At 42.8% G+C, this 27,906-nt stretch overlaps 2 protein-coding genes across 3 annotated transcripts in view; one reads left to right on the plus strand and one right to left on the minus strand.

The window, feature by feature from the left end:
- The window catches only part of LOC116608304 (protein arginine N-methyltransferase 7), a gene marked incomplete in the record, with an annotated part of 10,023 nt that extends 8,925 nt beyond the window's left edge, over positions 1-1,098 (plus strand). The window contains 2 exon segments of the mRNA XM_048721038.1: positions 641-722; positions 931-1,098. Of these exon segments, the coding sequence (XP_048576995.1) occupies positions 641-722; positions 931-1,098 (250 nt within the window).
- Positions 1,099-1,991: 893 nt separating this feature from the next.
- LOC5501204 (enhancer of mRNA-decapping protein 4) lies at positions 1,992-27,399 on the minus strand. 2 transcript variants are annotated; one of them, XM_048721091.1, is made up of 27 exons: positions 27,299-27,399; positions 25,424-25,478; positions 24,885-24,933; positions 24,266-24,366; positions 23,882-23,993; positions 23,386-23,485; positions 23,030-23,213; positions 22,293-22,446; positions 20,787-20,900; positions 20,236-20,432; positions 15,947-16,042; positions 15,783-15,812; positions 15,627-15,705; positions 14,008-14,312; positions 13,534-13,631; positions 12,636-13,343; positions 11,540-11,672; positions 10,956-11,025; positions 10,355-10,553; positions 9,141-9,352; positions 8,571-8,630; positions 8,141-8,306; positions 7,145-7,352; positions 6,665-6,827; positions 6,050-6,103; positions 5,217-5,383; positions 1,992-3,439 (listed from the first exon to the last, which is right to left on the minus strand). In XM_048721091.1, the coding sequence occupies exons 4-27, from the start codon at positions 24,352-24,354 to the stop codon at positions 3,259-3,261; spliced, it is 3,879 nt and encodes a 1,292-aa protein (XP_048577048.1). In that variant the 5' UTR covers positions 24,355-24,366; positions 24,885-24,933; positions 25,424-25,478; positions 27,299-27,399; the 3' UTR covers positions 1,992-3,258. The 2 variants fall into 2 exon arrangements, with proteins under 2 accessions (XP_048577048.1, XP_048577047.1); XM_048721090.1 differs by lacking the exon at positions 27,299-27,399 and adding an exon at positions 26,252-26,479.
- Between the last annotated feature and the right edge of the window lie 507 nt (positions 27,400-27,906).

The following is a 27,906-nucleotide window of genomic DNA, read 5'->3' on the forward strand; positions in this document are numbered from 1 at the left end:
GGGCGTAGCGGTGCCAGTAGTAATGCCGGATAATATTGGTGCTGTTAACGCTGGGCGTAGCGGTGCCAGTAGTAATGCCGGATGATGCTAGTGCTGTTTACACGGGGCGTAGCGGTGCCAGTAGTAATGCCGGATGATGCTAGTGCTGTTTACACGGGGCGTAGCGGTGCCAGTAGTAATGCCGGATGATGCTAGTGCTGTTTACACGGGGCGTAGCGGTGCCAGTAGTAATGCCGGATGATGCTAGTGCTGTTTACACGGGGCGTAGCGGTGCCAGTAGTAATGGCGGATGATATTGGCGCTGTTTGCTCGGAGCTGAAAGGTTTTGATTCCCGACTGGAAGAGCTAGAAGAGATGAGGGTGTCTACGCTATTCTGTCATTACTAAGGTTGATATAATACAAGTATTTTTTTTAATGGCTGAATCCAAAACTAGGGCGCCACATTCAAGAAAAGAGAATTTTTTTTTTTTTTTTGCAAAATGAAATAAATCTTTGGAAAAAGTCGCACGTCTTCTATTCTAATTAAATAACAATAGACGATAGAAGGAAGATAGAAGGTGAAGTTAACTGTAATCGATTTTTTACAGTTTATCAATTTATTGTTGTCTTAATGTGTTTCTCTGGTTCCTTCCATTATAGAAGCGGTGAATGTCAGTGCGTTGTTTTATGGATGGACTTCAACTTGACCAAGGATCTTATTATAACAACGGGCCTTCCGAAGGTAACAGAGCTAAAGCTTACTCATTAAATAGTCGTTTTCAGTAGCGATGACCTAAGGAAAATTACGTGACATTTTTTTCTTAAATAATTTTAGCCAATCAGGAAAATTTCACTGAAATTTGCAACTGAAAGCAACTGTTTAGATGCGATGGCTTTTGGGATATTGAAGACGTTTATGTTGTTGCTAAGGTAGGCCCCATATTTTTCAGGCATCGTGTGAAGATGACAGCCTCGCTTGGGTGCGTCACACGAAGCAGGGTGTGTACTTCATGCGTTCACCAGTCACGCTCGCCCCAGGCTCCGTGTCCAAGCTCTCTTCCTCTATATTGTTTGACCCTTCTCTGGGTGACTTCTCTTTCCATTTCGAAGTTCTCTGACAAACTACCTTAGTATTCTCATCTAAGTATGTATCAAATTGCCACTGGCCCATCCAATCGAAACTCCGAATGTGTAGGTCCAGATAATATCCAAATCCCCCCCCCCCCCCCATTGAGGGGGGCGGAGGTATGACCCCCCACCCCTCGGGAATTTCCAACCCCCTGGAAAAAAATACAGTAACCGTTAAGGGAAAAGGGCATTTTACCCCCCCCCCCCTCCCCTTTGGAAATTCCTGGGCGTTTGAACCCCCCACAACCGGAATATCCAATCCCCTCAATGGGGGGTATGGATATTGTCTGGAACTACACAATGCCCTAAGTATTCTAGACGTGCAGGTGAACTAAAACGCCAATCCTGGAAATACCAGCAGCTATATATTTAACAATTTTACCGTTTCCATTGAGGAGGATAGTGGCGATAAATTTTTTAAGCCACTATTCGCCGAAATGGTAATAGTATAATTGTTTTAGTATATAAACACTTGCAAATCGGTTGTTACACAGCCATTTTGCTTGATTTCGGGGCGCAGGAAAATATCCACCTCATAGGAGGTGTATATTGCATTTTATCCCGAGTTTCTCAACCAATAAAATCGCTTGTTCTTGCGAGGTTCCCGAGTTTAATACTAAACTATATTATAGCTCGATATGGATGTAGGAGAGAGCCACAGTAGCTCAGTGGTACGGGCTTCGCTTCTCAATTCAGTAGACCGGGGTGCAATCCCAGGTCAGGTCAGCTTGGGACTTTTTCAGAGATGTAAAACCTCTCCTATATTCACAGTTGTCTAACATAAACACCATGGGTTATATTAGGACAGCTTAACATCAATGCGATGTGTAAGGAAGGGTCGTAAGCGGATAAGGACAGAGCTAGCCAAGGCAGATACAACCAGTAGGAATACATGTTTAATCCAACTCTAACAAGCATTAGACCTCACTTTGGAGTACAATTATCCTATATCCCAAGATTAGCCTATGTAGTATTAGAATAGCTGGGGTTTAACTGTCATCTCTCACACACTAATTCACACTTGAGCTTCGTGAAGCGTTGTTGAAGTGCAGATAAGTTACAGATATTTTCGCTATTGAAATGCAATCATTTGTTTGTGTTTGTTTATCAAAATCTAAAATTCAAGTATAGCAATTTTCTAAGAACCTTTCTTAGAAAGTGGGTGGATCGAGGTTAATCCAAATAAGAGTCGATAACATTGTCGGAGAACACTTAATGATTACCTCCCTAAAAATATACCCAAGGTCAGTAAGCTTGAATTCAGATTAACTTTTTATATACTTGTTTTGTAATATATATTCTACAATTCAATCTAACAACAATAAAGATGGAAAAGTCTAAACAATAAGCAAGTCCTCCAAGTGAAAATATATGACTTTCTGTACTGCTCGACACTTCCATGACTAGAAAAGGGGGCCGAGATGGGTGCAAAAAGACACGACTCGTCAACTGTTCTCATAGTCTGCTTAGCAGCCGCTTTTAGTGTCACGCACGCCAGCCGCTTTTAGTGAAACGCACACCTCCTAGTGGGAAGGCGTGCGTGATACTATAAGAGGCTAGTAAGCAGACTACTCTTCTCGGGGCCTTGTTTCAGTACGAGCGACATACAAACAATCCCAAATTTTTACCAATGAACAGATTAGTCTACCTTTACAAGTCTTTGAAATGGACCAGTATACAGGTTCATATTGGACACATTGGCAACAGTCCCGCACATAACCGTGACCAACAGTCCCGCACATAACCGTGACCAACAGTCCCGCACATAACCGTGACCAACAGTCCCGCACATAACCGTGACCAACAGTCCCGCACATAACCGTGACCAACAGTCATATTAACTAGAACGATGGTTCGAGTAAACCTAATCTATCAAACGATTAATATGAATCTTGACTCGATGCGAGTGACGCACATGGGCGAGATTATAGAAAGGGAGTGCCGACTTAGTCGTAAAATGAGTGATGGTAACCATGGTTGCGTGCGCAGACGTCACTGAGTGATAACGCTGAACGGAGGGGTGACCATATTCAGCTGTACCACCAGGCCTTCCAACTGTGAAGTGAGGGACTGGGCAGCCATTTGCAGACTCCGTTCGGAAATACCGCTGCACCGAGGGATGGCTATAGTGAGTTGTTCGACAGGCCTTTCTATCGTGAAGTGAGGGACTGGGCAGCCATTAGTAACATGCGCAGACTCCGTTGGGTAGGACCGCTGCACTGAGGGATGGCTATAGTGAGTTGTTCGACCAGGCCTTGGATCACGGCTGGCATGTGCTCACTGGTTACTTCATTCGTGGTGTCGAGAGCCATGACAGCCTCTTCGAGATACCTGAAGCACAGGGGATGGTGAGATGCGATAGAAGATCGGCTTTGTCTGTCATATCTACCATATCATATCTAATAGTCGTACCAGACTTTGTCTGTCATATCTACCATATCATCATCTACCAGTCGTACAGGCTTTGTCTGTCATATCTACCATATCATCATCTACCAGTCGTACAGGCTTTGTCTGTCATATCTACCATATCATCATCTACCAGTCGTACAGGCTTTGTCTGTCATATCTACCATATCATCTACAAGTTGTACAGGCTTTGTCTGTCATATCTACCATATCATCATCTACCAGTCGTACAGACATTGTCTGTCATATCTACCATATCATCATCTACAAGTCGTACAGACATTGTCTGTCATATCTACCATATCATCTACCAGTCGTACAGGCTTTGTCTGTCATATCTACCATATCATCTACCAGTCGTACAGGCTTTGTCTGTCACATCTACCATATCATCATCTATCAGTCGTACAGGCTTTGTCTGTCACATCTACCATATCATCATCTACAAGTCGTACAGACATTGTCTGTCATATCCACCATATCATCTACCAGTCGTACAGGCTTTGTCTGTCATATCTACCATATCATCTACCAGTCGTACAGGCTTTGTCTGTCATATCTACCATATCATCTACCAGTCGTACAGGCTTTGTCTGTCACATCTACCATATCATCATCTACCAGTCGTACAGACATTGTCTGTCATATCTACCATATCATCATCTACAAGTCGTACAGACATTGTCTGTCATATCCACCATATCATTTACCAGTCGTACAGGCTTTGTCTGTCATATCTACCATATCATCTACCAGTCGTACAGGCTTTGTCTGTCATATCTACCAGTCATAAAGGCATTGTCTGTCATATCTGCTATATCATCATCTAAAAGGCGTACAGACATTCTCTGTCATATCTACCATATCATCATCTACCAGACGTACAGGCATTGTCTGTCATATCTACCATATCATCATCTACCAGTCATACAGACATTCTCTGTCATATCTACCATATCATCATCTACCAGTCGTACAGACATTCTCTGTCATATCTACCATATCATCATCTACCAGACGTACAGCCATTGTCTGTCATATCTACCATATAATCATCTACCAGTCGTACAGGCTTTGTCTGTCATATCTACCATATCATCTACCAGTAGTACAGACATTGCCTGTCATATCTACCATATCATCATCTACCATTGTCTGTCATATCTACCATATAATCATCTACCAGTCGTACAGGCTTTGTCTGTCATATCTACCATATCATCTACCAGTAGTACAGACATTGCCTGTCATATCTACCATATCATCATCTACCATTGTCTGTCATATCTACCATATAATCATCTACCAGTCGTACAGGCTTTGTCTGTCATATCTACCATATCATCTACCAGTCGTACAGGCATTGTCTGTCATACCTACCATAACTGTAATAGCCACCAGAAAGGGGTGTGCAAGTCCAGTTGTACACGCTTTGCCATATCTACCATATCAGTCATAGCTGCTAGGGTTAGAATCTAGGTCAGGTCATATCTAGCAGCTGGTAGATCTAGTGAGGGGGCTCCATTCCTTACACCCAATATTAACATTAGACGTGTTGAGCTAATCTGGTCGACCTAGTGAGGGTTCCATTCCCTACACCCAATACTAACATTAGACGTGATGAGCTTAGCTGGTCGTTCTATTGAGGTACTACTATACACGCAATACTAAAATAAGACGTGGTCGTTAGTCAAGATACCTGTGTTTGAGCTGTGTGTTGGTAAGCAGGTCCACGGATAACTGCTGGATGAGCGACAGAAGGACAGGCTGCGAGAGGGGGAGTGGCTCGGTCTGTGAGAACAGCTCATTCACATCCACCGACTCGCACACCATGGTAACCAGGCTCAGGTCAGCGGCAGTCAGCGCCTGCGCACAAAGAAAAAAAAGCGATCGTAAGATAGGAGTGGAACAAGGTAGAAAAACTAAATGGTCAGCGTAGGCGTGGTGTAGAAAAGCTATGATTCGACACAAAGTTGAAAAAGTAAGTTGTACGCCTCTGTGAAACACAGTAGTTGCGCTGACGTTTAGAGCTTCACCCTTTGTCAGAACAAAAGATAGTGCTAAAACTAAACTCTATAGCTAAATGCAATAAAACATACTTAGATAATATTAACGGTTATATGAGTTATCGTCAATAAAAAGACCAAGTAATACTTGAATGAGATCTCAGACAAGTGTAGGTGTTTTTGTAAACCAGATTACATGGGCAAGCCACTTACAAACGCCACTTTCATTTGTTCATTGTTAAGTATGGTTACGTAAACGTAACAGCACAGGCCAATTTTACTAGGGATAGGAGCTGAGAAGAAAGAATGAAACAAGTTGCAAAGGAGACACAAGAGGAGAAGGTACGGGACACAGCTCATCTTTGCTTGTGTGTGTGGTTTTTTTTAAGCACTTTTGTCTAGGTTTCCTTCTCCATGTATTAATTCCTTCGCTAGTGAAAAGCTCTCTTTTACAACTTATAGATAGGACATATATTTCCAAAGCGCATAAATGTAAGGACTACGGGAGTACAAACACGTAACTCACCTCTTGAAAAGCCATGGCCACTTGACCTTCGCTAAGACACACTTGTATACGCCGCTACCAGAGAAACGGAAAGATAAATATTACGCGACAACGCAAGGAGAAATGAACAAAGATGAAGTACGAAAAGCGGAGAAGTTTTAACGCGCTAGACAAAAAAAAAAAACGTAAGAACCCTCGTGTAAGAGCCTGTGTATTGTGCATGAGGTGCGGAACAAAGCTTCTTCTGTTTGGTAGAAGGAATCATGATGAAAACAGGGCTGAATACAAAAGAGTCTTCTTGGGGTGGTTCTTACACCGGGGTAAAGCCAGAAAAGAAATGACAGGGAAATGGGGGGCAAAAGAGAGAAAGAGAGATAACGTGAAGTAGAATTGACCCAACAGGAGGAAATGGGAAATAGAAAGGAGTTAGGGATAGGAAAGGAGAATGTCAAGAGGAATAGACTCAATGGGGAGAAATCGGTTGGGAAATTGAAAAAGGATAAGGGATAGAAAAAAAGAATAGCAAGAGGATGGGACACAACAGGGGAAGTGTGTTGGCAAAGGAAAAAGAATTATGGAGAGATGGTGCAATCTGCAGTAAGTCGGGTCGGGTGAGATATTAGTTCAGGGTGTTACCTGGATCTGCTCGTAGTCATGTCGCGTGCCCATTTTGGCGGGGGGATCTGGCTGGTAGCGTGGGCCCAAGTCTTGCATACCAAGACGAATCTCTTCCTGGATCACTTGCTGAATGTTGGAGGTCACCTGGGTCTCAAGCTTGGACACTAACTCCTCTCGCAAACTGAAACACAAAATGGATTCCGAATATTGTTGTATTATGTATGTCAGCCCTGTGTTATGTACGGCAACCCTGTGTACATCCTGGACTTGCCATGGTCCAACTTCTTCAGATAAAACATATTTGTTGAAGTTTACTCAGAAGCTATCCTCGGTTTACTTAAATCACTCGGCATGCTAAGTTAAAACTACGAAAATAAATCAACACAATGATAAAATGGTTTTACACCGCTGTGAAAACACAGTAGTTTATGATGACGGCTCCAGTGTTAGCTGGCCCTTCGTTAATTTTGTTTGCATATTTTTTTTAGTGTGTTTCACCTGTGCATTGAGCTTGCTAGCTGTTTCTGTAACAAGACCTCCATCTCTGACGTCATTTCTGACGTCATGGTCGTCATGGTGTTGCGAAGCCTCTGCGACTCGGACTGGAATGACTGGACTTGCGCCTGTAGCTGCTGGACAACAGGATCGCGGGCTTCCTGCTGTTCGCGGCGCTGGTTTTCAAGAGTCGCAGTGACTCTTTCCAGGTCTAGAATTTCCAGAGAGAATGGAAGTTTAGAATGTTACGGCGAAATCACCAAAGAGTTAACACTGTGTCTGCCAATGTCCAAACTAGAGCGTACATTCCAGGCATACAGCCAGGACTATAAGCAAGGGAACCATCAAAAACAGCGAAATCTTTTCTGATTTTTCATCCAACAAGACAAATTATGTGAAGAAATCTAAAAATAACGCTACTGTCACCGATAATAATAACGATAAACACAAAGCCAGCAATTGAATAAAGTTCGAATTGTTTCTTAGATTTGCGTTGTTGTTAGTGAGTATTGTTCGTATGTATCCTTTGTCTTGACGCCTGGTGCTTTTCGGCGCTCTCATTGGTTAGCGGTCTAACAGCTGCCATAACTGCGAAATGTCAGTTGCGACTGTGAAACAAAAGACACAAGGTGCATGTGGGACTGAAAACGAGTGTAATTCACCGAATTTAAATTTCTTAAAAGCTTTCCAAAATCAGCCGATGGAAACGGATGCTTTCTTGCCAGGATTACGGTGGTTGGTGGTTGTTAGGGAGAGTTTGTGTTGTATTTGAGAAGACCTCATGGTAGAGTCTGGATGTGGAGTAGAGCTCTTCATTGTCACTGGGCTCAAGCTAGACTGGTCTGTGTCCAACACTTATTTCACATGTTTACTCATCGCTGAGTCCCCTGCTGAGAGGACCTGATGGTAGAGACTGGGTGTGGAGGTCTTCATTGTCACTGGGCTCAAGCTAGACTGGTCTGTGTTCGACACATACTTACTTCACACATGTTTACTCACATTGCTGAGTCCCTCTATGGAATGCGTCATTAATCTGCTGAAACATGGAGTGGCAGGACCGCTCAAAGGCCGGAAGGATTGTGCTTTGGAAGGCCTCGCGGTACGACCCCTGTATGGGGCCCTGAAGGGCTGCAGCCGCTGAGCTGCCAATGGAATCTATAACGGCCTGTAGTGGAGATAAAAGACAGGTTATGCTATGTTCAGGGTGATGACTTAACCACGACAGTGGTTGGGTGACTACTGAACACTGCTCTATGGGAGCAAGCCTCAGTTACTCAACGCAGCTCATGGTAAGCTCAGGGTAAGTGTCGGAGTGACTATATCAGGGGTGACTCCATGAGGGATAGCATAAAAGATGATCTATAGGAGCAAGGCTCAGCTACGTCATGACCAACTGGTTCAAAATGACCAAAATAGTGCATAGCCTTACCTTGCTTTTCATCATTTTGCCAACGCTGTCCTTGAAAACAGCATCTGCTGCTGTAAGTTTCTGCAAAATAAATGAACATCAAAGGGTTGGATGATCATGATTGCGATGGATACTAAGAATAGCATAATGATGATAATGATAACGATGATTATGTTCATGGTGGTGTTAAGCTACTCTTGCATGGTGGTGGTGATGATGATGATGATGATGATGGTGGTGATGATGATGATGGTGGTGGTGATGATGATGATGATGATGATGATGATAGTTATGATGATGGTGGTGATGATGATGATGGTGATTATGATGGTGATGATGATGATGATGGTGGTGGTGATGATGATAATGATGATGGTGATAATGATAATGTTCATTGTGTTGGTGATGATGATGGTGGTGATGATTGTGTTGATGATGATGATGGTGGTGATGATGATGTTGATTGTGTTGGTGACGGTGGTGATGATGATGATGTTGATTGTGTTGGTGACAATGATTGTGTTGGTGACGATAATTGTGTTGGTGATGATGTTATTGTGTTGGTGATAATGATGTTGCTGTTTCACTCACCTGGGCTATGGTGGTGTTTAGCTGATCTTGTACTGGTACCATAGCTTTCTGTACAGCGGGGACTACACTCCCCTTGACCTCCTGTTTAACTGTCTTCTCCAGCTTACCCGTCAGGGCGTTGGTCACTGACTGCGAGAGTGTGCTTGTGAGCTGCTCGTGACGTTTCTTGTCTTGAGATTGTTTATCCCGAAGAGCTTTCTCTAATCTCTGGTCTAATGACAATGTTAAAGTACGTACATCTGAAATGCGTTTTTATAATGTTATACTTTTGTTTGAAATATTAAAAAAATCGCATCAATTTTTTTAAAAATAGAATTCAGTTTTTTTAGACGTTGAATGGATTGAAGATGAAATGATTATGTTAGGATGCTTGATCATGACCGTATTAGAGAGGATAGAGAGGACTACAACAGAAAATAAACTAAGCGATTATCTTTATAGCATTTCTTTTCCTATAAAGAGAGAGGGGGGATTGCAACAGAAAATAAAGAAAATAAGGTGACTTCTTTATAGCATTTTTTTCTAATACCGTAAATGATCTAATAAACGCCCGGGGTGTTTATCAAATTTCAATGGTCCAAGGGGAATTGGAGACGTTTATTAGAGGGGCATTCTTTACAAACTATAACAATATAACAAACCCAATTGCAGTGGGGTTCTAGTCTCAGTCAGGATCACGTTAAATTATAGCCTGCTTAGCAAGTGTTTCTTGACATTGAGCAAGTCTCACCCAGTAGAAGCCAAACTCAGATTAATAAAATTTGATTTGTATTACCGAAGTTCCTATGTCGTTTGTCCTGAAGCTGGGAGGTAGGGGAGGGGGAGGGGGCGTTTGTTAGAAAAGGGCATTCATTACAAACTTGTAAGCTAAGGGGGGCGTTTATTAGATAGGAGGCGTTTTTTAGATAGGGGCGTTTATAAGACCATTTTATGGTATGGCTGATTTTGAAAGCACAATTTAGTCGTATGCAACCTGCCCATGACCCCTCTACAACTCAAGTCGTAGAGTGTAAAGCAGCCCACAGCTCTGCTCAACGGATGACTACAAAAATCGTAGTGTTTAATTCAGTGCTAAGACGTGTTGTAGGCAGTTCGCATGTGGCTAAATCTTTCTGTCTGAATCAGCTTATAGGGAGAGGGGAGGGGGTTGTAACACCACAGCCCCTCTCCCCTAGTTCTGCCACCGGTCTTTAACTATGCGGCAATAAGGATACTCTCCTCAAGACTGTGGTGAGCGAGAGCTTCACGCAGCCTCTCTGTGACGGTGTCCTCCAGCCTACCGATCTCTCCTTGCAGTAGGCGTGTCACCTCATATCGATGTTGCTCCTGGGACTCTTTCAACTCTGCTCGCAGTCTACTTATCTCACTGTGCTGTTGCTGGATTAGCTCTATCAGTTGTAAGATGGAGGGGTCCTAAGAGGAGAAAAAATGATGGCACGGTACTTTGAAAAACTATTACCCACTGGGCTGGTATAATATCACAAAATAAATATATAATGGAGAGATAGTAGGGTGCCATCCACTGAACATGTGCCCAAAACATAGAAACATGGGGTTCAATCAAAGTTGGAATATTAAACACGTCGAACACACCCTAGGGATAGCGGACACTTTGAACACCCCTAAGGGATAACTGACAATTTGGACACCCCTAAAGAAAAGCATACACTTTGAACGCCCCCAAGGAATAGAAGATAATTTGAGCACCCCTAAGGGATAGTGGACACTTTGAACACCCCTAAGGGATAGTGGTCACTTTGAGAATCCCGAGATGAACACTTTATGGTGTTAATCTCGGCTGTGCGTATACAGTACCTCTGGTCGCACTGCTGAAGTTGAATCTGGAGGAATATCCACTCTGGCAGTTGCTGGTGATGTAATTAGACTAACAAACAAAAAATATTTTATCAGTATATGTGATTGGAAGACCTAGTCATTTTATTCCATTAAAGCACAGATGTGATGCTGACTTTTAGCTTATGCAATACAGTGGGAAATTATTCACTAGAGATTCTTACTTGAGATGACATACAGTTCATGCAATATCAATGAATAACAAATTCCGAATTTGTTATAATTAAAATAGTGTTTTAGCTTTTGCGCGAATGATGCTCATTGCAAATCCCACTAAAAAGCCAAAGCCTGACAGCCACCATAAGAAACCATGGCTTCTTTAGTATCAATTAGAATTGCGCATGCATAAGGTTTTTCTGTTATGTCTTTGCCCCTTAGATTCCTGGGGCCAGTTCCTGGTAAGCAGGTTAGCACTAACCCAGGGATAAATACGGCTATCTCGACTTTTGGTTGGATAAAAAAGGTTTTTATCTCTGGGTTAGTGTTAACCTGCTCTCTAGGAAGTTGGCCATGATGTCATTTTGTGTGCATGAGGCGATGCTTACTTATGCTTGGGTTTTGACTTTTGAATGTCTGTAATTGTTCTTGTCTGTGCTATTGGGGTGGACCAGGCCTCTGTTGCTTCCTCACTTTCCTCACTAGCATTTCTGTGTCTCCTGTCTTCTAACTTGACTGCACCTGAGAAGTTTTAACAAATCGGAAATCATTATGGTATATAAAGAAGATTTCCTTATAATGATGGCACAGGAAATTCATTTTACAGTACTCTGAATACTGTTTTTTTTTTCCAAAGAAATATATAACATAAATTTGATCTGTTGGAAGGCTGGAAAAAGGAACCAATTGTTTAATTAAATTGGGTTTCATGAACACTTGTCTTATAAATGCATTGGAAATAATAGAAATTTAGAAATAACCATTTGTTTTATACATTATTAACCAATATCTATAAAAAATATTGCAAAAGCTTTCACAAATAAGCTGGCGGAGATGGATGTTTTCTTGCACTAATTATTGTGATAGGGTCATGAAAAAGCTATCAAAAGATTTTACCACATTGGATTGATGCACCACACAGGGTTCAAAATAGCAGCCTGTGATAGCCGCCTGTTTTCTGGTCTTTGCCTGCTTTTTTTTTGTATCCCCTTTGTATATTTTGAGTATAGTATAGTATAGTTTAGGTTTTTCCCCCACCAAAATCCGCAAAGCCAGCAAAGTCTAGCAGATTTAAAAAAAATATTTTGAACCCTGACCACAGACAAAATAATGGGAAACAAAACGATAGAACGGGAATACAATAGAACAATGAGGTAATCCTGCCAGTCCTGTTAGGCCTTACGGGTGGGCTTCTCCACTTCTGTTTTGCTAGGATGACAAAATGGTGGCTGGCAGAGTCACTAGGGACATTAAGAACGCAAAGACTTAGAACACCATGGATGTTGGATTTGTGCGTGCGGTGCTCGATGTTCAACTATACGCTTTCAAATATGTGGATAGTCCCCTTTTTACATTGTTGAAGACGTAATTGGAATGTCGAGAATGGCATTTGCGCAAATCAAACGTCTGTAGCGTTCTATGTTTTCGCATGCTGAAGGTCCCTACTCTAAGGCATCAAGACCCTAACCAAATAACAAATTCTACCTTCACTGCTACTTGAATCCATTGCCAAAACCTCTTTAATTGGTATCGGTTCTTTAGGTGTAGAACTTGTGGAGGAGCTTACAGACTGCCTCTGAGTTGTACCCTCTAGACCTCCACCCTCCTCCTTTTTGTTATTACTTATTTCCGAGCTTAAACCAGCAATATCGTCTTCAGAATTTGTTTGATCATCAAGAAGGGACTGAAACTTAGGGATGGGAACCATGCTCGCATCTGGGGCAGCGGAGAGAAGAGGTGTGTCCGGAATAGGAAGAGAAGTTGGTGAAAGACTCCTCTTGTCTGGATGTGCCTGTGAGGTAGGAACCTCTGGAGGTGGCTGTGAGGGTGGAGTCGGTGGAAGCGGCAGTGATGTTGGTGTGAGAACCCTATTGTCACTAAAAGAGCTCCTAGGTGTGTCTCTGAGGGACTCGGCGAGGCTCGACTTGACGGTGGTGTCAGAGAGATTGGAGGATACTGATCCGTCTAGGGGCATGTCTACCCCTGAGGCATTGGGGAGGGCAGATACAGTGGTGATGCTACTGGTCATGCTCTCTGGGCGGGAGGAACCCTTTGTGAAGGCATCGGGGGTGATTAGTTTGTGGTGAGATGATCCTGGGGTGTCGGGAGGACCAGGATCTGACTCGTCAACATCAGTGCTCGCCTCCGTGCCTGTTTCCATACCACTCAGGTCTGACAGACCATCTTTCACACCTGGGAAGCAAGACAATTTTTTGTCCCATAAGTGTTTTTATACATCATTTTTCGTAATTTTCTCTTACTGGGTGTACACCTATTTCAAATAAGGTTGCTCTAGAGAATCCAGCTTCATTTACTCTTATCTGCTTATTTATTTGATACCCACGAAGTTCTGTGGGTTATGACACATGGGTTGTTTACATACCTAGTCCGATGGAAGTCACAATGGAAGACATGTTTGAGGGAGTGGGTGGGGGAATGGATGGTTCAGGCTGAAAGTGAACGAGGAGCTCCTGTAGAGATCTGTAAACAAAAAAAAACATAACTTAAATCAAACTAAATTGCCGAAAAAGTAAATAGGAAAAATGCTGTTTCCTTTTTTCTTTTGTTAAAAAGAACAGGGCTGTAACAAAGTAAGCGGCTGGGGGAAATGACCAGTAGGGCGTGGCTATGCCCCCTCACCCCTCTTTTGTAATGTCTCTGCATCTTGCCCATCTTGAGGCCTGCTATGGCCCTAAGAAACAGGTTCTTTTAAAAACATTTAAAAATAGAAAAGAAGGGAAGAAATAGCCCAGTTCATCAGCCCCCTTCAAAGCAATTATAGACTTCCCAAACCATAGAATAGGGTAAATCATAGAGGAGTCCTACTTCTGACAAGTGTACTGTTTGTACTCCTCACTTTGTGTGAATAGAATACAGCCTGAGCTGCACCAACAAGTTCTTCCTCCTCTCCTCAAATTCAAGTTCACTCTCGTCCAAAAGCTCCTCCATTCCTTCGTCATGGACGTCATCCCCATTCATATCATGGCCGTTGCTGCCCTCTCCGTTCTGCAGATGTTGATTCACGTCTTGTTTGGTCTTGAACAGCTTGGCTTTGGTGATCATGAAACTGAGCAGAGGCTGTGTCAGCTGGAAATCTGTGATGGATGAGATGTGTGCCCTCCCTGCTTCTCTGTCTTGGTGGACAAGAAGGATGTACAGAACCTGAAATCCCAGGAAAAGAATCTCTAGTGAGTACCGTGTAAAACAGTCCTCTTCCATCACAGAGCAGAAGGGCGGGTAGCAGAAGCTTAGAGGAACTGGGAATTAGCCATAGGGCGACGCTGCCAAACTTAACACTTACTTACAAAGCTCAACAGCCTACTTTTTGATGCTTTATGCAAATGACTGCATTGTAAGTTTGGTAAACATGAGCAGCAATGTTGTGCTGTTTGAAAGCTGTGTCACATTGGTTGATGTTGTACCATGTTGGTTGATGTTGTGTAATGTTTGCTGATGTTGTGCCAAGATAGGTAATGCTGCGTCACGTTGGGTAATGGTTAGTTATGTTGTTTCATATGGGGTAATGTTATGTCAGGCTTCTTGTTAGAACAAGAATTAGAACAATTTCACGTAACCGTTTTAACATGCTAATGAGAAAACTAACATGTTAATGAGGCACACGCGCGGTAGGTTCACGCTTGGGGGGAGAGTATTGACAAAAAAACAAATATTTTATTTCTTCTCTTTTATTCTCAAACATTTCACAACCCGGTGAAAATGTTGAAGCGGTGATACATCAAATTGGATCAACTGTAAAAAAAAAGTGCAGTCTATGTTGTATTCTAGGCAATTTTATTTTCCCATCCATAGAAGTTTACGCAAACAAAACAATTGAGAGAGTCAGAGTTCCTAACTTGTGTGTACTACTTGTCCAACTGCTTCTCAACCATATTTATGAGATCGTTCACTTTACCAAAGTTTTCATGGCCTTTGAACACATAGCTGTGTGAGCTTCTTGTGTTTCCCTTGCCGTTCCTTGCCCGTCTTTTTTTTTTCTTGGATTTTGGTTCCTATTTATTTTGCTCTCAGAGGAGGATCCTGCGAATGCTGTCGTTAATTTGTACTCGACTTTTTTTGTGCAGGCGTCTGCTTGTTCGCATAACGCATTTGTTGCCTCACTATCTTCGACTGTGCACCGACATAAATGGGCTTTGTGGTAGATGTTGACGGCTGTGGAGCTGCCAATGCTTGTTTTACGATGTTTCGCATGTGCCGCACGTGTGCCTCATTAACATGTTAGTTTACTCATTAGCATGTAAAAAGTGGTTACGTGAAATTGTTCTAATGTGTCATGCTACTGTTCAGTGTTGGGTGATGTTGTATCATTTTGCGTGATGTTGTGTCATGTTGCAAAATATTAGGTGATATAGTGTCATATCGCGAGTTTTTTTGCATTAACAAGCAACAATAGTAATAAAATAATATATGGTAATAGAATCTAAACAATGTCACATTTTTGTATGATTTGCTACCAACCTTTCTACCAATATCAGAAAAAACCAAGTATTTTGCAGTAGCATCCAGTCGTGCTTTGAAATAAGACTCCCCCAGAACACTAGAGACAGAACATAGAAAAAGAAATAATCCTAGAAAAGTTAATATCAAACTAAAACAAATGTTCACTATACATACTTTGCAATGTCAGCTGTAGGACTGGTAAATCTGTAAAAGAATAAAATATCAGACAGGTGAAAAATAAGCTTTCTGGAAATTTATGAGAAACTAGCACAAAACTATTGAAATTGATATGGCAGACAAAGAGCCTTTAATTGTTTTTCATATTGCTGTTTGGGTACCTTAGTGTCTGGATGCATGTCCATGTTACTGTGCACCAAATCTTGATTTCTCGGTTATATTCAGCACCGGTCACCATAAAACGCCACATGGGCACACTAGAATGAATTCACGTGCATCATCACAATGATTATCATTATTTACAATTTTTATCACAAGCTCCATCATCATCATCATCATCACAATCACCACAATCATCATCATAATCATCACCTTAAGCACTATTTACACCATTACCAGTAACAATAGCACCATTACCTGTAACAATGTCACCACAGTATTATCACTATCACTATCACATTCAAAATTACTTCCTTCATACCCACTGCTAACATTACCTTCATCACAACCACCAGCAACGAGATCTCCTTCATCACCACCACCAGCAACAAGATCTCCTTCATCACCACCACCAGCAACAAGATCTCCTTCATCATCACCACCAGCAACAAGATCTCCTTCATCAACACTACCAGCAACAAGATCTCCTTCATCACCACCACCAGCAACAAGATCTCGTTCATCACCACCAACAAGATCTCTTCATCACCACTACCAGAAACAAGATCTTCTTCATCACCACTACCAGCAACAAGATCTCCTTCATCACAACCACCAGCAACAAGATCTACTTCATCACCACCACCAGCAACAAGATCTCCTTTATCACCACTACCAGCAACAAGATCTCCTTCATCACCACCACCAGCAACAAGATCTCCTTCATCTCCACCACCAGCAACGAGATCTCGTTCATCACCAGCAACAAGATCTCCTTCATCAACACCACCAGCAACAAGATCTCCTTCATCAACACCACCAGCAACAAGATCTCCTTCATCAACACTACCAGCAACAAGATCTCTTTATCACCACAACCAGCAACAAGATCTCCTTCATCACCACCACCAGCAACAAGATCTCCTTCATCACCACCACCTGCAACAAGATCACTACTACAACCATCACCACTACAACTACCACAACCACCATCACTACCACTACCACAATCACCATCATCACCACTACCACAACCACCATCACCACCACTACCACAACCACCATCACCACCACTACCACAACCACCATCATCACCACTACCACAACCACCATCACCACCAATACCACAACCACCATTACCACCACTACCACAACCACCATCATCACCACTACCACAACCACCATCATCACCACTACCACAACCACCATCATCACCACAACCACAACCACCATCATCACCACTACCACAACCACCATCATCACCACTACCACGACCACCATCATCACCAATACCACAACCACCATCACTACCACAACCACCATCACTACCACAACCACCATCATCACCACTACCACCACCACCACCATCACCACAACTACCACAACCACCATCACTACCACCACTACCACAACCACCATCACTACCACTACCACAATCACCATCACCACCACTACTACCACGACCACCATCACCACCACTACCACTGCCACAACCACCATCACTACCACCACTACCACAACCACCATCACTACCACTACCACAACCACCACCACCACCACTACTACCACGACCACGAGCACCATCACCACCACTACCACTACCACAACCACCATCATCACCAATACCACTGCCACCATCATCACCATTACCACTGCCACAACCACCATCACCACCACTACCACAACCACCATCATCACTAATACCACAATCACCATCACCACCACTACTACCACGACCACCATCACCACCACTACCACTGCCACAACCACCATCACTACCACCACTACCACAACCACCATCACTACCACTACCACAACCACCACCACCACCACTACTACCACGACCACGACCACCATCACCACCACTACCACTACCACAACCACCATCATCACCAATACCACTGCCACAACCACCATCACCACCACTACCACAACCACCATCATCACTAATACCACAACCACCATCACCACCACTACCACTGCCACAACCACCATCACCACCACTACCACAACCACCATCATCACCACTACCACGACCACCATCACTACCACAACCACCATCACTACCACAACCACCATCATCACCACTACCACCACCACCACCACCACCACCACCACAACTACCACAACCACCATCACTACCACCACTACCACAACCACCATCACTACCACAACCACCATCATCACCACTACCACCACCACCACCACCACCACAACTACCACAACCACCATCATCACCACCACCACAACCACCATCACCACCACTGCCACAACCACCATCATCACCACTACCACAACCACCATTACCACCACTACCACAACCACCATTACCACCACTACCACAACCACCACCACTACCACAACCACCATTACCACCACTGCCACAACCACCATCACCACCACTGCCACAACCACCATCATCACCACTACCACAACCACCATTACCACCACTGCCACAACCACCATCACTACCACTACCACAACCACCATCACCACCACTGCCACAACCACCATCACCACCACTACCACAACCACCATCACCACCACTACCACGACCACCATCACCACCACTGCCACAACCACCATCATCACCACCACCACAACCACCATCACCACCACTACCACGACCACCATCATCACCACCACCACAACCACCATCACCACCACTACCACAACCACCATCACCACCACTGCCACAACCACCATCACCACCACCACCACCACCACCACCATCACCACCACCACCACCACCACCACCATCACCACCACCACCACCACCACTGCCACAACCACCATCACCACCACCACTACCACGACCACCATCACCACCACTACCACGACCACCATCACCACCACCACCACCACCACTGCCACAACCACCATCACCACCACCACTACCACGACCACCATCACCACCACCACCACCACCATCACCACCACCATCACCACCACTGCCACAACCACCATCACCACCACCACTACCACGACCACCATCACCACCACTACCACGACCACCATCACCACCACTACCACAACCACCATCACCACCACTACCACAACCACCATCACCACCACTGCCACAACCACCATCATCACTACTACCACAACCACCATCATCACCACTACCACAACCACCATCACCACCACTACCACGACCACCATCACCACCACCACCACAACCACCATCACCACCACTGCCACAACCACCATCACTATCCACTACCACGACCACCATCATCACCACCACCACAACCACCATCATCACCATCACCACCACTACCACGACCACCATCACCACCACTGCCACAACCACCATCACCACCACTACCACAACCACCATCACCACTAATACCACAACCACCACCACCACCATCACCATCACCATCATCATCATCATCACCATCACCATCATCACCACCACCACAACCACCATCATCACCATTACCACTGCCACAACCACCATCACTACCACTACCACGACCACCATCATCACCACCACCACAACCACCATCATCACCATTACCACTGCCACAACCACCATCACCACCACTACCACAACCACCATCATCACTAATACCACAACCACCATCACCACCACTACCACTGCCACAACCACCATCACCACCACTACCACAACCACCATCACCACCACCACCACTACCACAACCACCATCACCACCACTACCACAACCACCATCACCACCACTACCACGACCACCATTAGGGTGATTAAGATCTATAAAACCAGCAACAAGATGCTGGCTCCAGCATGTTTAATTGCACACACAACATGCTGGAATCGTGGATCTGAATTATCCTACTAGAGTGGAACCTGGATTTTACGATAACCTCAATTTTACGATGACGTTCCTTTCTCCCGGTGGAAATACAATGAAATGTATAAGAAATTACCTTGATCTTACGACATTGGATACAACGATGTTTTTGATTTTATGATGCAAATCTGTCCTCCCAAGCATAATTTTGACCTCGATGCAACAATATTACTGATTCTGTCTATCAACAAATTAGTAAGATTTACAGTCTTACAGAGAGTAACTGTACAGTCTAACACAGAGTAGAGTTACAATATTATTATTTTGCCAAAGTTGATAATTAACCCGACCTCACTACAACAATATTTTCAATGGATTTTCCTATATATATTGTAAAATCGAGGACCTCTCTGCAATGTACCTCGATTTTACGATATATTTTCTTTCTCCCTAGGCATATTGTAAAATCCAGGTTCCACTGTATCACCTCCATCAATACTACTGAAGCTACTAACTCTTTTTCCTGCACAGTATGATTATCGCAGAAGGTAAGGAGAGACACGGGTGAGCCTTCATGTGGCTGATACTCATGAAGACAGGACGGGGCAGAGTCAGGCAACATGTCTCCTACCGACCAGAATCGAACGTAACCATCCTCACTACCAGTGGCCAGCACGGCCCCATCAGGAGATAAAGATGCATCTGTTATTGGCTGTAAAACAGATTATAAATTGTTATAATAATTCAGTTCTTATGGGGACTGTGAATTGTTATTAGCCACCAAAGGTCTACAGTACTATGGTAGCTTCTCCAGTGGTCCTATAGATGGGTTATCAATTACATCCGTAAAGAGCTAAACCTACATAGTAACACAGGCGGTCAGTAAAATCACTGTAATATCAATGTTTAAATTTTACTCGGGAAAATCCACCGTAAAAATGAGTATACAAAACTTTTGATTGGAATCATTGGGCATCAAGGGCATTTTGTAAAAAAAAGAAAAAAATTTATGGAACTATGCAAAAACAATTTTTAATCCTTTTTTTAAACTACAGTGCAAGCTCACCTTTGTATGTCCTTCAGAAATAAGGATGTACCCTTCTCCTTCTTGCAGCATGCCTTCTGTGACCTCATTACAGCCACAGCGCGCTATCACCATAGGGATATCAATCACCTCAGCCTGGTAAAACAATGCAAATTAACATAATATACATATATACACTATATACCTAACATGGAACCCAAACTTTACAATTTGTTTGGAAATTAAATATCTCTGAGCCTCATTAGTACCACAAACCTGGTTATGATGACCACAAGGGGTCTCTTAACCTTATTAGTACGACCACAACCCTGGTTATGATGACCACAAGAAGTCTCTAACCCCCATCAGTACGACCACAAACCTGGTTATGATGACTGCAAGGTGTCTCTAAACCCCCATCAGTTTGACCACAAACCTGGTTATGATGACCACAAGAAGTCTCTAACCCCCATTAGTACGACCACAAACCTGGTTATGATGATCATAAGGGGTCTCTTAACGCCCATCAGTACAACCACAAACATGGTTATGATGACTGCAAGGGGTCTCTTAACCCCAATAATACGACCACAAACCTGGTTATGATGACCACAAGGGGTCTCTCAACCCCAATTAGTACGACCACAAACCTGGTTTCGATGACTGCAAGGTGTCTCTAAACCCCCATCAGTACGACCACAAACCTGTTTATGATGATCATAAGGGGTCTCTAACCCCCATTAGTACGACCAAAAACCTGGTTATGATGACCACAATGGGTCTCTAAACCTCATTAGTACGACCACCAACCTGGTTATGATGACCACAAGGGGTCTCTTAACCCCATTAGTAAAACCACAAACCTGGTTATGATGACCACAAGAAGTCTCTAACCCCCATTAGTACGACCACAAACCTGGTTATGATGACTGGAAGCGGTCTCTAAACCCCTATTAGTACGACCACAAACCTGGTTATGATGACTGCAAGGGGTCTCTTAACCTCATTAGTACGACCACAAACCTGGTTATGATGACTGGAAGCGGTCTCTAAACCCCTATTAGTACGACCACAAACCTGGTTATGACTCCAAGGGGTCTCTTAACCCCAATAGTACGACCACAAACCTGGTTATGTTGACTGCAAGGGGTCACTTAACCTCATTAGTAAGACCACAAACCTGGTTATGATGACTGCAAGGGGTCTCTTAACCTCATTAGTACGACCACAAACCTGGTTATGATGACTGCAAGGGGTCTCTTAACCTCATTAGTACGACCACAAACCTGGTTATGACTCCAAGGGGTCTCTTAACCCCAATAGTACGACCACAAACCTGGTTATGTTGACTGCAAGGGGTCACTTAACCTCATTAGTGCGACCACAAACCTGGTTATGATGACCACAATGGGTCTCTAAACCTCATTAGTATGACCACAAACCTGGTTATGATAACCACAAGGGGTCTCTAACCCCCATTAGCACAACCACAAACCTGGTTATGATGACCACAAGGGGTCTCTTTACCTCATTAGTACCACCACAAACCTGGTTATGATGGGTGACCGCAAGGGGTCTCTCATCCTCCTCCATCTCATCCACATCAACTTCACCTTCCTCTGGCAGGTAGGGGGACCAGATGACGCGGTGGTATTCAGACGTTGGATGAGGTGACCTGTTAACCCTTAGCTTTAGGTTATATCTAGGGCATGTTCAGGAACCTTATGGAATGATTGACCTCAGAATGTATACTTCAAAGTCAGAACTGCTTTAGTTTAGAGTAAAAGAATGTTAATAACCCACTCCTTTGTTATTGTTAATAATTGGAAGTACAGCGATTTATTGGCTAGGAAACTGCAAAATAACAATCTCTTTGTTATTGTTTATAATTGGAAGTACAGCAATTTATTGGCTAGGAAACTGCAAAATAACAATCTCTGAATGAATTTTGATATTCTTATTGAAGGTATTTGAGTGAAAATGTCTTGGTTACCTGCTTGAATTGGAAATTGATGCTTTGTGTGTCTCATGATTGGCCTTCTGTATACCCTTCTAATTCTCACAATGATTAGCTGGCTTTGTATGCCAAAATTTGTTTTATACTGTTTTATACATTAATATTTGCTTTTAAACGCAAAGGGACTAATACTCCATAAACACAAGTAGATCTAATAGGCAAGCCTGATCTAGCAGGTTATGCTGGCAATTTGCATGATCCTTAGGATTGCTTGATAGAGGAACTTCTATAGGTCTATTCTATCAAGCGCTTGGTGACATAAGGATACTCTATTTTGCCATCCTCTTCCTGTACACTCCACACATAAACATTACCACCCTCGTCAACACAGGCAAGGGTGTTGGAATTCGCATGGGCAAAGGCCAGGTCAGTAACTAGGCCGATAAACCCCTTGATCAATGCACGAGTGGCTGTTTCTGGATTGAGAAGTCTCACTACATAGCCATTGCGACCTGTGAGGGCATGACTATTTAGTATCTAGTATCAGTATCTATCTGTATAACGTATCTAATTCAGTACTCTTGATACCCATACAAAACCAATAATAGTATTCTAATAAAAATCTAAACAAAGTAATACTGTAACTATGTGCTATATACAGTACAATTTGTAAGATGTACTCACCTTTCAGTGTGTATGCTATAAACTTGCTGCCAAGAGCAATGAGACTTCCTCTGTAGTACTTCATATCCCAGTCATAATTGACCATTGGGTTGATTTTTATCTATAGACCAAATAGATGTTTATCATTAGAATAGGTTTTGATATAAACTTCATACAGCCCTTAAAGAAAGCCAATCAGCAGCTATTTATGCTCCCGCTCAATGCTGAGTCACGCAAAGCATCCATTTCGATTGGCTAATTCAAGTGAGTATAGGTTTGGAATTGGTTGATCAAAATTTTTTAAAAGTCTGTTGATATAAAATAGGTTATGAAACCCAATGCAAATAAGAAATTCATTTGTACCTGTACCCGTAATGTAGAGATTCATCTGTACCTGTGTCTTACTGACTGTCTGTCTTTTGTGTCTATGTAACTATCTGTCTGTCTGTCTTTTGTGTCTTTGTAACTGTCTGTCTGTCTGTCCGTCCGTCCGTCCGTCCGTCTGTATTATCCCCACCTTATTACTTGCGGTAGCTGTGGAAGATGCCAGGGCGCTTTGACCAGTCACTATTTCAACCTGGTTCCCATACACAGAGATGCTGCTGGTACGGTCATCCCCTGCCAAGTGTCTGTTTAAAAAAGAACTGTCAGATTGCATATGGAGAGGTACAGTAAGGGTGGATGTAGTCAGACAAAAAGGTTCCTTCGTGGACTTACATTGACTTTTTGGTAGAGTGTAGGGAGATTCTAGGTATTGACTTACGTTGACTGTTTGATAGAGTGTAGGGAGATTCTAGGTGTTGACTTACATTGACTGTTTGATAGAATGTAGGGAGATTCTGGGTGTCAACGTACATCGACTGTTTGACAGAGTATGGGGAGATTCTAGGCATTGACTTACATCAACTGTTTGATAGAGTGTAAAGAGATTCTGGGTGTTGATCCATCTAAGAGACTGCTAGTAATTTCCCCTTCAGACATCTCTGACATGGTCTTGGTAGACTAAAAATTAATAACAACATCAACAGGGTAAGTTTAGAACCACATTTCTAAGCTTGCATCTTGTTAACTAACACACAACCTCATTTGTCAGCTTGCAATTTGTTACAAAGTCTGCACACAACACCTTTTCTTGCCTTGCGCTTTGGTAAACCGCATACAACCCCTTTTCAGCGTGCACTTTGTTCACCAGAACAAAACCCCATTTCTCAGCTTGCGTTTTGAGGAGCAAAATATAGGAAATGGTAATGTGGGAACACCTTTAGTGACAGTTTATACTTAGATACACATGGGAAAGTGGAAAGTGTGTACAGCAGTCTATAGCCATGAGCACTTGACTGGAGCATACAAAAAAAGATGATAGATTTGAAGACAGCAGAAAAATATTTCAAATAAAATGTGCTCTAAAATTAAAACATCAACAAACTTTTGGAGTTCATACCCCCTTTTCCCAAAATTGATATTTTAAATTCAATGACAAGTAGATAATGTGCAGACTTGCATATAAAAAATAAACTAACCTGTCTTAGTGGTGACGCAGTAGGACTAATAAAGGAGCCACTACATTCGCTGGATTAAGAAAAATAAATAGCTTCGATGTAACAGCAGTGGTACATGTGATAATTATGTGATCATCATAGCAGATCAGTATGAGTAAGAATCCAGAGTGACATGTATTATTATACAGTACAGCATTCTGAGGAAACCTTCTGTTGTAAAGTGTTGTGCTGTTTCTGAGCAAGCCGTGGGCGAATGGGGATCTACCACCCATTCATCAAGGCACATGCCCTGTAATCAACCAATGATAATGCACATAGCTGTCAACCCAACTTGGACAGGAATCTTGTGAAATCGGGTGAAATACGGTAAATATGTGAAACAAACCCAAGAGAGCCAATGCGGGTGAATACAGAGAATGCATGAACATTCTCACAAAAATTAGGCATGTGATGAGGTCCATAATCTTGTGACATATGCATAGCAATACAACAGTATAAAATATAATGTACTATATGCAAAGGCTCTCTACCATGGTGAACCTAATAAGACATGTTCTCACCTTGCGTTCTCCTCTGCATCTTTTTCTACATCTTCATTTGTCAGCTCAGCAGAACCTGGCAGAAGAAAGTAAACACTTGTCAATCTTTGAGCCATAAAAAGGTACAAACAATAGTTTGTTTTTAGGAAAACGAAAGTTAGAATTGTCTAAGTGCTTCTACTCATAGCTTGTATCCAAACTATAAATGAGGGGGTGAACAGGTTTGCGGATTGGAGGATTCAGCCCCAAAATGCTCACGGATTACAGATTTTGAAGATTATTTCAGAGGATTGGTGGATTTTGGAAGTACGGCGGATCACGGATTTGTTGACAATTCGGGCGCGGATTTCGGATTTTGACTGCTGTGATGGTCGAATTTCGGATTTTAAATAAATTTCAATCGATGCTATTGTTTTTCTGTCAAACCATGCGGATCTAAAAAATTCTGCGGATCCACGGATTTGTTCAGAAAATATGGCGGATCAGCGGATTTACATACCCCTATTCACCCCCCCTATGAAAGTAAGGTTAAGCTAAGGCCTTGAATGTACAGAAAACAGACAGATTTGTAATCATGACAAATCAGTTGGAAAAATCATACCACACAAAATGTTTATTTGTGCCCATAAGAACAAGAGCTCTAAGAATAAATATTACTTATTTAAATGTAATATTTTTTCGAGTATTATATCTCATATTATAATGGCTGCATTGAGGGTTTTATTTGTATTAAATAGGAGAAACTAAATAATGTTAATTTCGCAATATTTGTAGTGTAACTTCTCACTGCTCTTTCCCGCGTCTTATTTTTCCATTCTGTCAAAAGTTCACGTGGGAAAAATTTCTTACCCGTCGTAGGCCCCGGACCCTTATCATTTCCACCGATATTAAGCATATTCAACAGGAACTTGGTTGCTTTCCCAGTTGCGTCGTCCATGCCTGTTAGTTCGTGACCTGGCGAACGCTGTCTATTGCCGAAATTTAGAAAAATATCCGCAGAAATTTGCTCCAAATTCGGTTTCATACGCAGAGGTCCCGCGAAATAAAGATGGCGGAAACAACGCGCGCGCACAATACACTGGCAAATCCGCTGATCAATATCTTGTTTTTATTTCTAGCGGGCGCGGTTACAAATTCTATTTTTCTGATTGGTTCTAAAACCTTTCGAGAGTCTTGCCTCTAAGGGCGCGTTTTTTTCCCCTTCTTTTCTATTCTGGAATGGAAATGGTTGGTAGAGAATGTTCAGAATGGCATTCGAATCATTCTGCTACAGGTAGTAGAATGGGTGGAATGGCCTTCATTCCATTCCGGAAAGGGAACGGGGGATGAACGAACGCGCGCCGCTTTTTTCTATGCTAATCATTCTCATTCCGGAATCACGAGTAAAAAAACGCGCCCTTAGTGTGAGGGGTGGAACAGGAATTTTAGACATTCTCGCTTCGTGTGGACGCAGATCTTTTTGAAAATAAAGATGGCGTTTTCAAACGAGAACGGATTCGCGGGGAACATCCAAGAGATGTTTTTTAACTTGAAAAGCTGTGTCAACAAGCGACCCGCAATTGCTCGGCACAATGAACAGTAAAAACAGTATGAACAGTATGAACTATGACGTCCTCAGACGCCCGTAAAATATAGGCCCCACTCCAAAACGTCAGAAATGCAAACTAAACTTCACCAGACCCGGGTACTCATGGATCCATCCAAGGCATAAACGACCTCCGAAAGCGCATCCAAGCAATGTAATAGAATTGACTCCATTGCAAAATATGAACCTTGATTTCTGAACAATTCGTAAACAAATGCTTAAACTCAGAAACATTTCATGCAAAAAAAAACACGAAATTCCGAACTACAAATAAGAGACAAGCAAACACAGATCAAGTCACAAATAGATACCTTTATTGCGCTCCGTCAGGTCCCCTTTTTACAGCAATCCGCCACAATAATCAATGCTAAAACCCGGGCTAAAACCTCCATTAAAAGAGTCTCCATGTTTAGGCTATATTGCAACCTGCACTGCATTGTGGGAGTCTTGGTAACACCTTCACAGAGAGGCTAGCAAACTCCTCCCTCATAATCCTAACACAAACAGTGTGTTTTTCTCTTTGTCCCGAAGCCAAACAAAACATTTCCAGGTCCAAGGAACCCAGAATAATTTTTTAATAAGGTTGGGTAGCAAAGATGTTCCACTTTGGAGAGTATGAGGCCATACACTAGAAAATTCCTTTTTCACTCAGTGACCCAAACAAGGAATTATCCCATTAAATCAACCTCAGCGTGCAAACATTCATAAGCACAGCATTAATCATGCCCAAATAGACTCCATGATGTCCTAAGGCACTCTCCAGACGTGAAAAAGCTGTAATTTTTAAGCAAATTACAAGCAAAACTGTTATAAGCAACAGGCTGTAGCAATGCCGTCGCTGAATCAAAGACACCGCAGTGCATTGTTGGAAACTTCAAAGCATACCGTCTTGGGTCAGCGGTAGCTTAACTGGTAGTGT

Source organism: Nematostella vectensis, chromosome 13, assembly GCF_932526225.1.
Source record: "Nematostella vectensis chromosome 13, jaNemVect1.1, whole genome shotgun sequence".
Lineage (NCBI taxonomy): Eukaryota > Metazoa > Cnidaria > Anthozoa > Actiniaria > Edwardsiidae > Nematostella > Nematostella vectensis.

Coding starts and splice junctions, on each gene's coding strand:
- LOC5501204 (XM_048721090.1), bottom strand. CDS start 26,426: ATGAAACCGAATTTGGAGCAAATTTCTGCGGATATTTTTCTAAATTTC. Junction 20,433..20,786: donor TTTCTGAAGGACATACAAAG/GTGAGCTTGCAC, acceptor TCTGTTTTACAG/CCAATAACAGATGCATCTTT. Junction 3,440..5,216: donor AACACACAGCTCAAACACAG/GTATCTTGACTA, acceptor CCTGTGCTTCAG/GTATCTCGAAGAGGCTGTCA.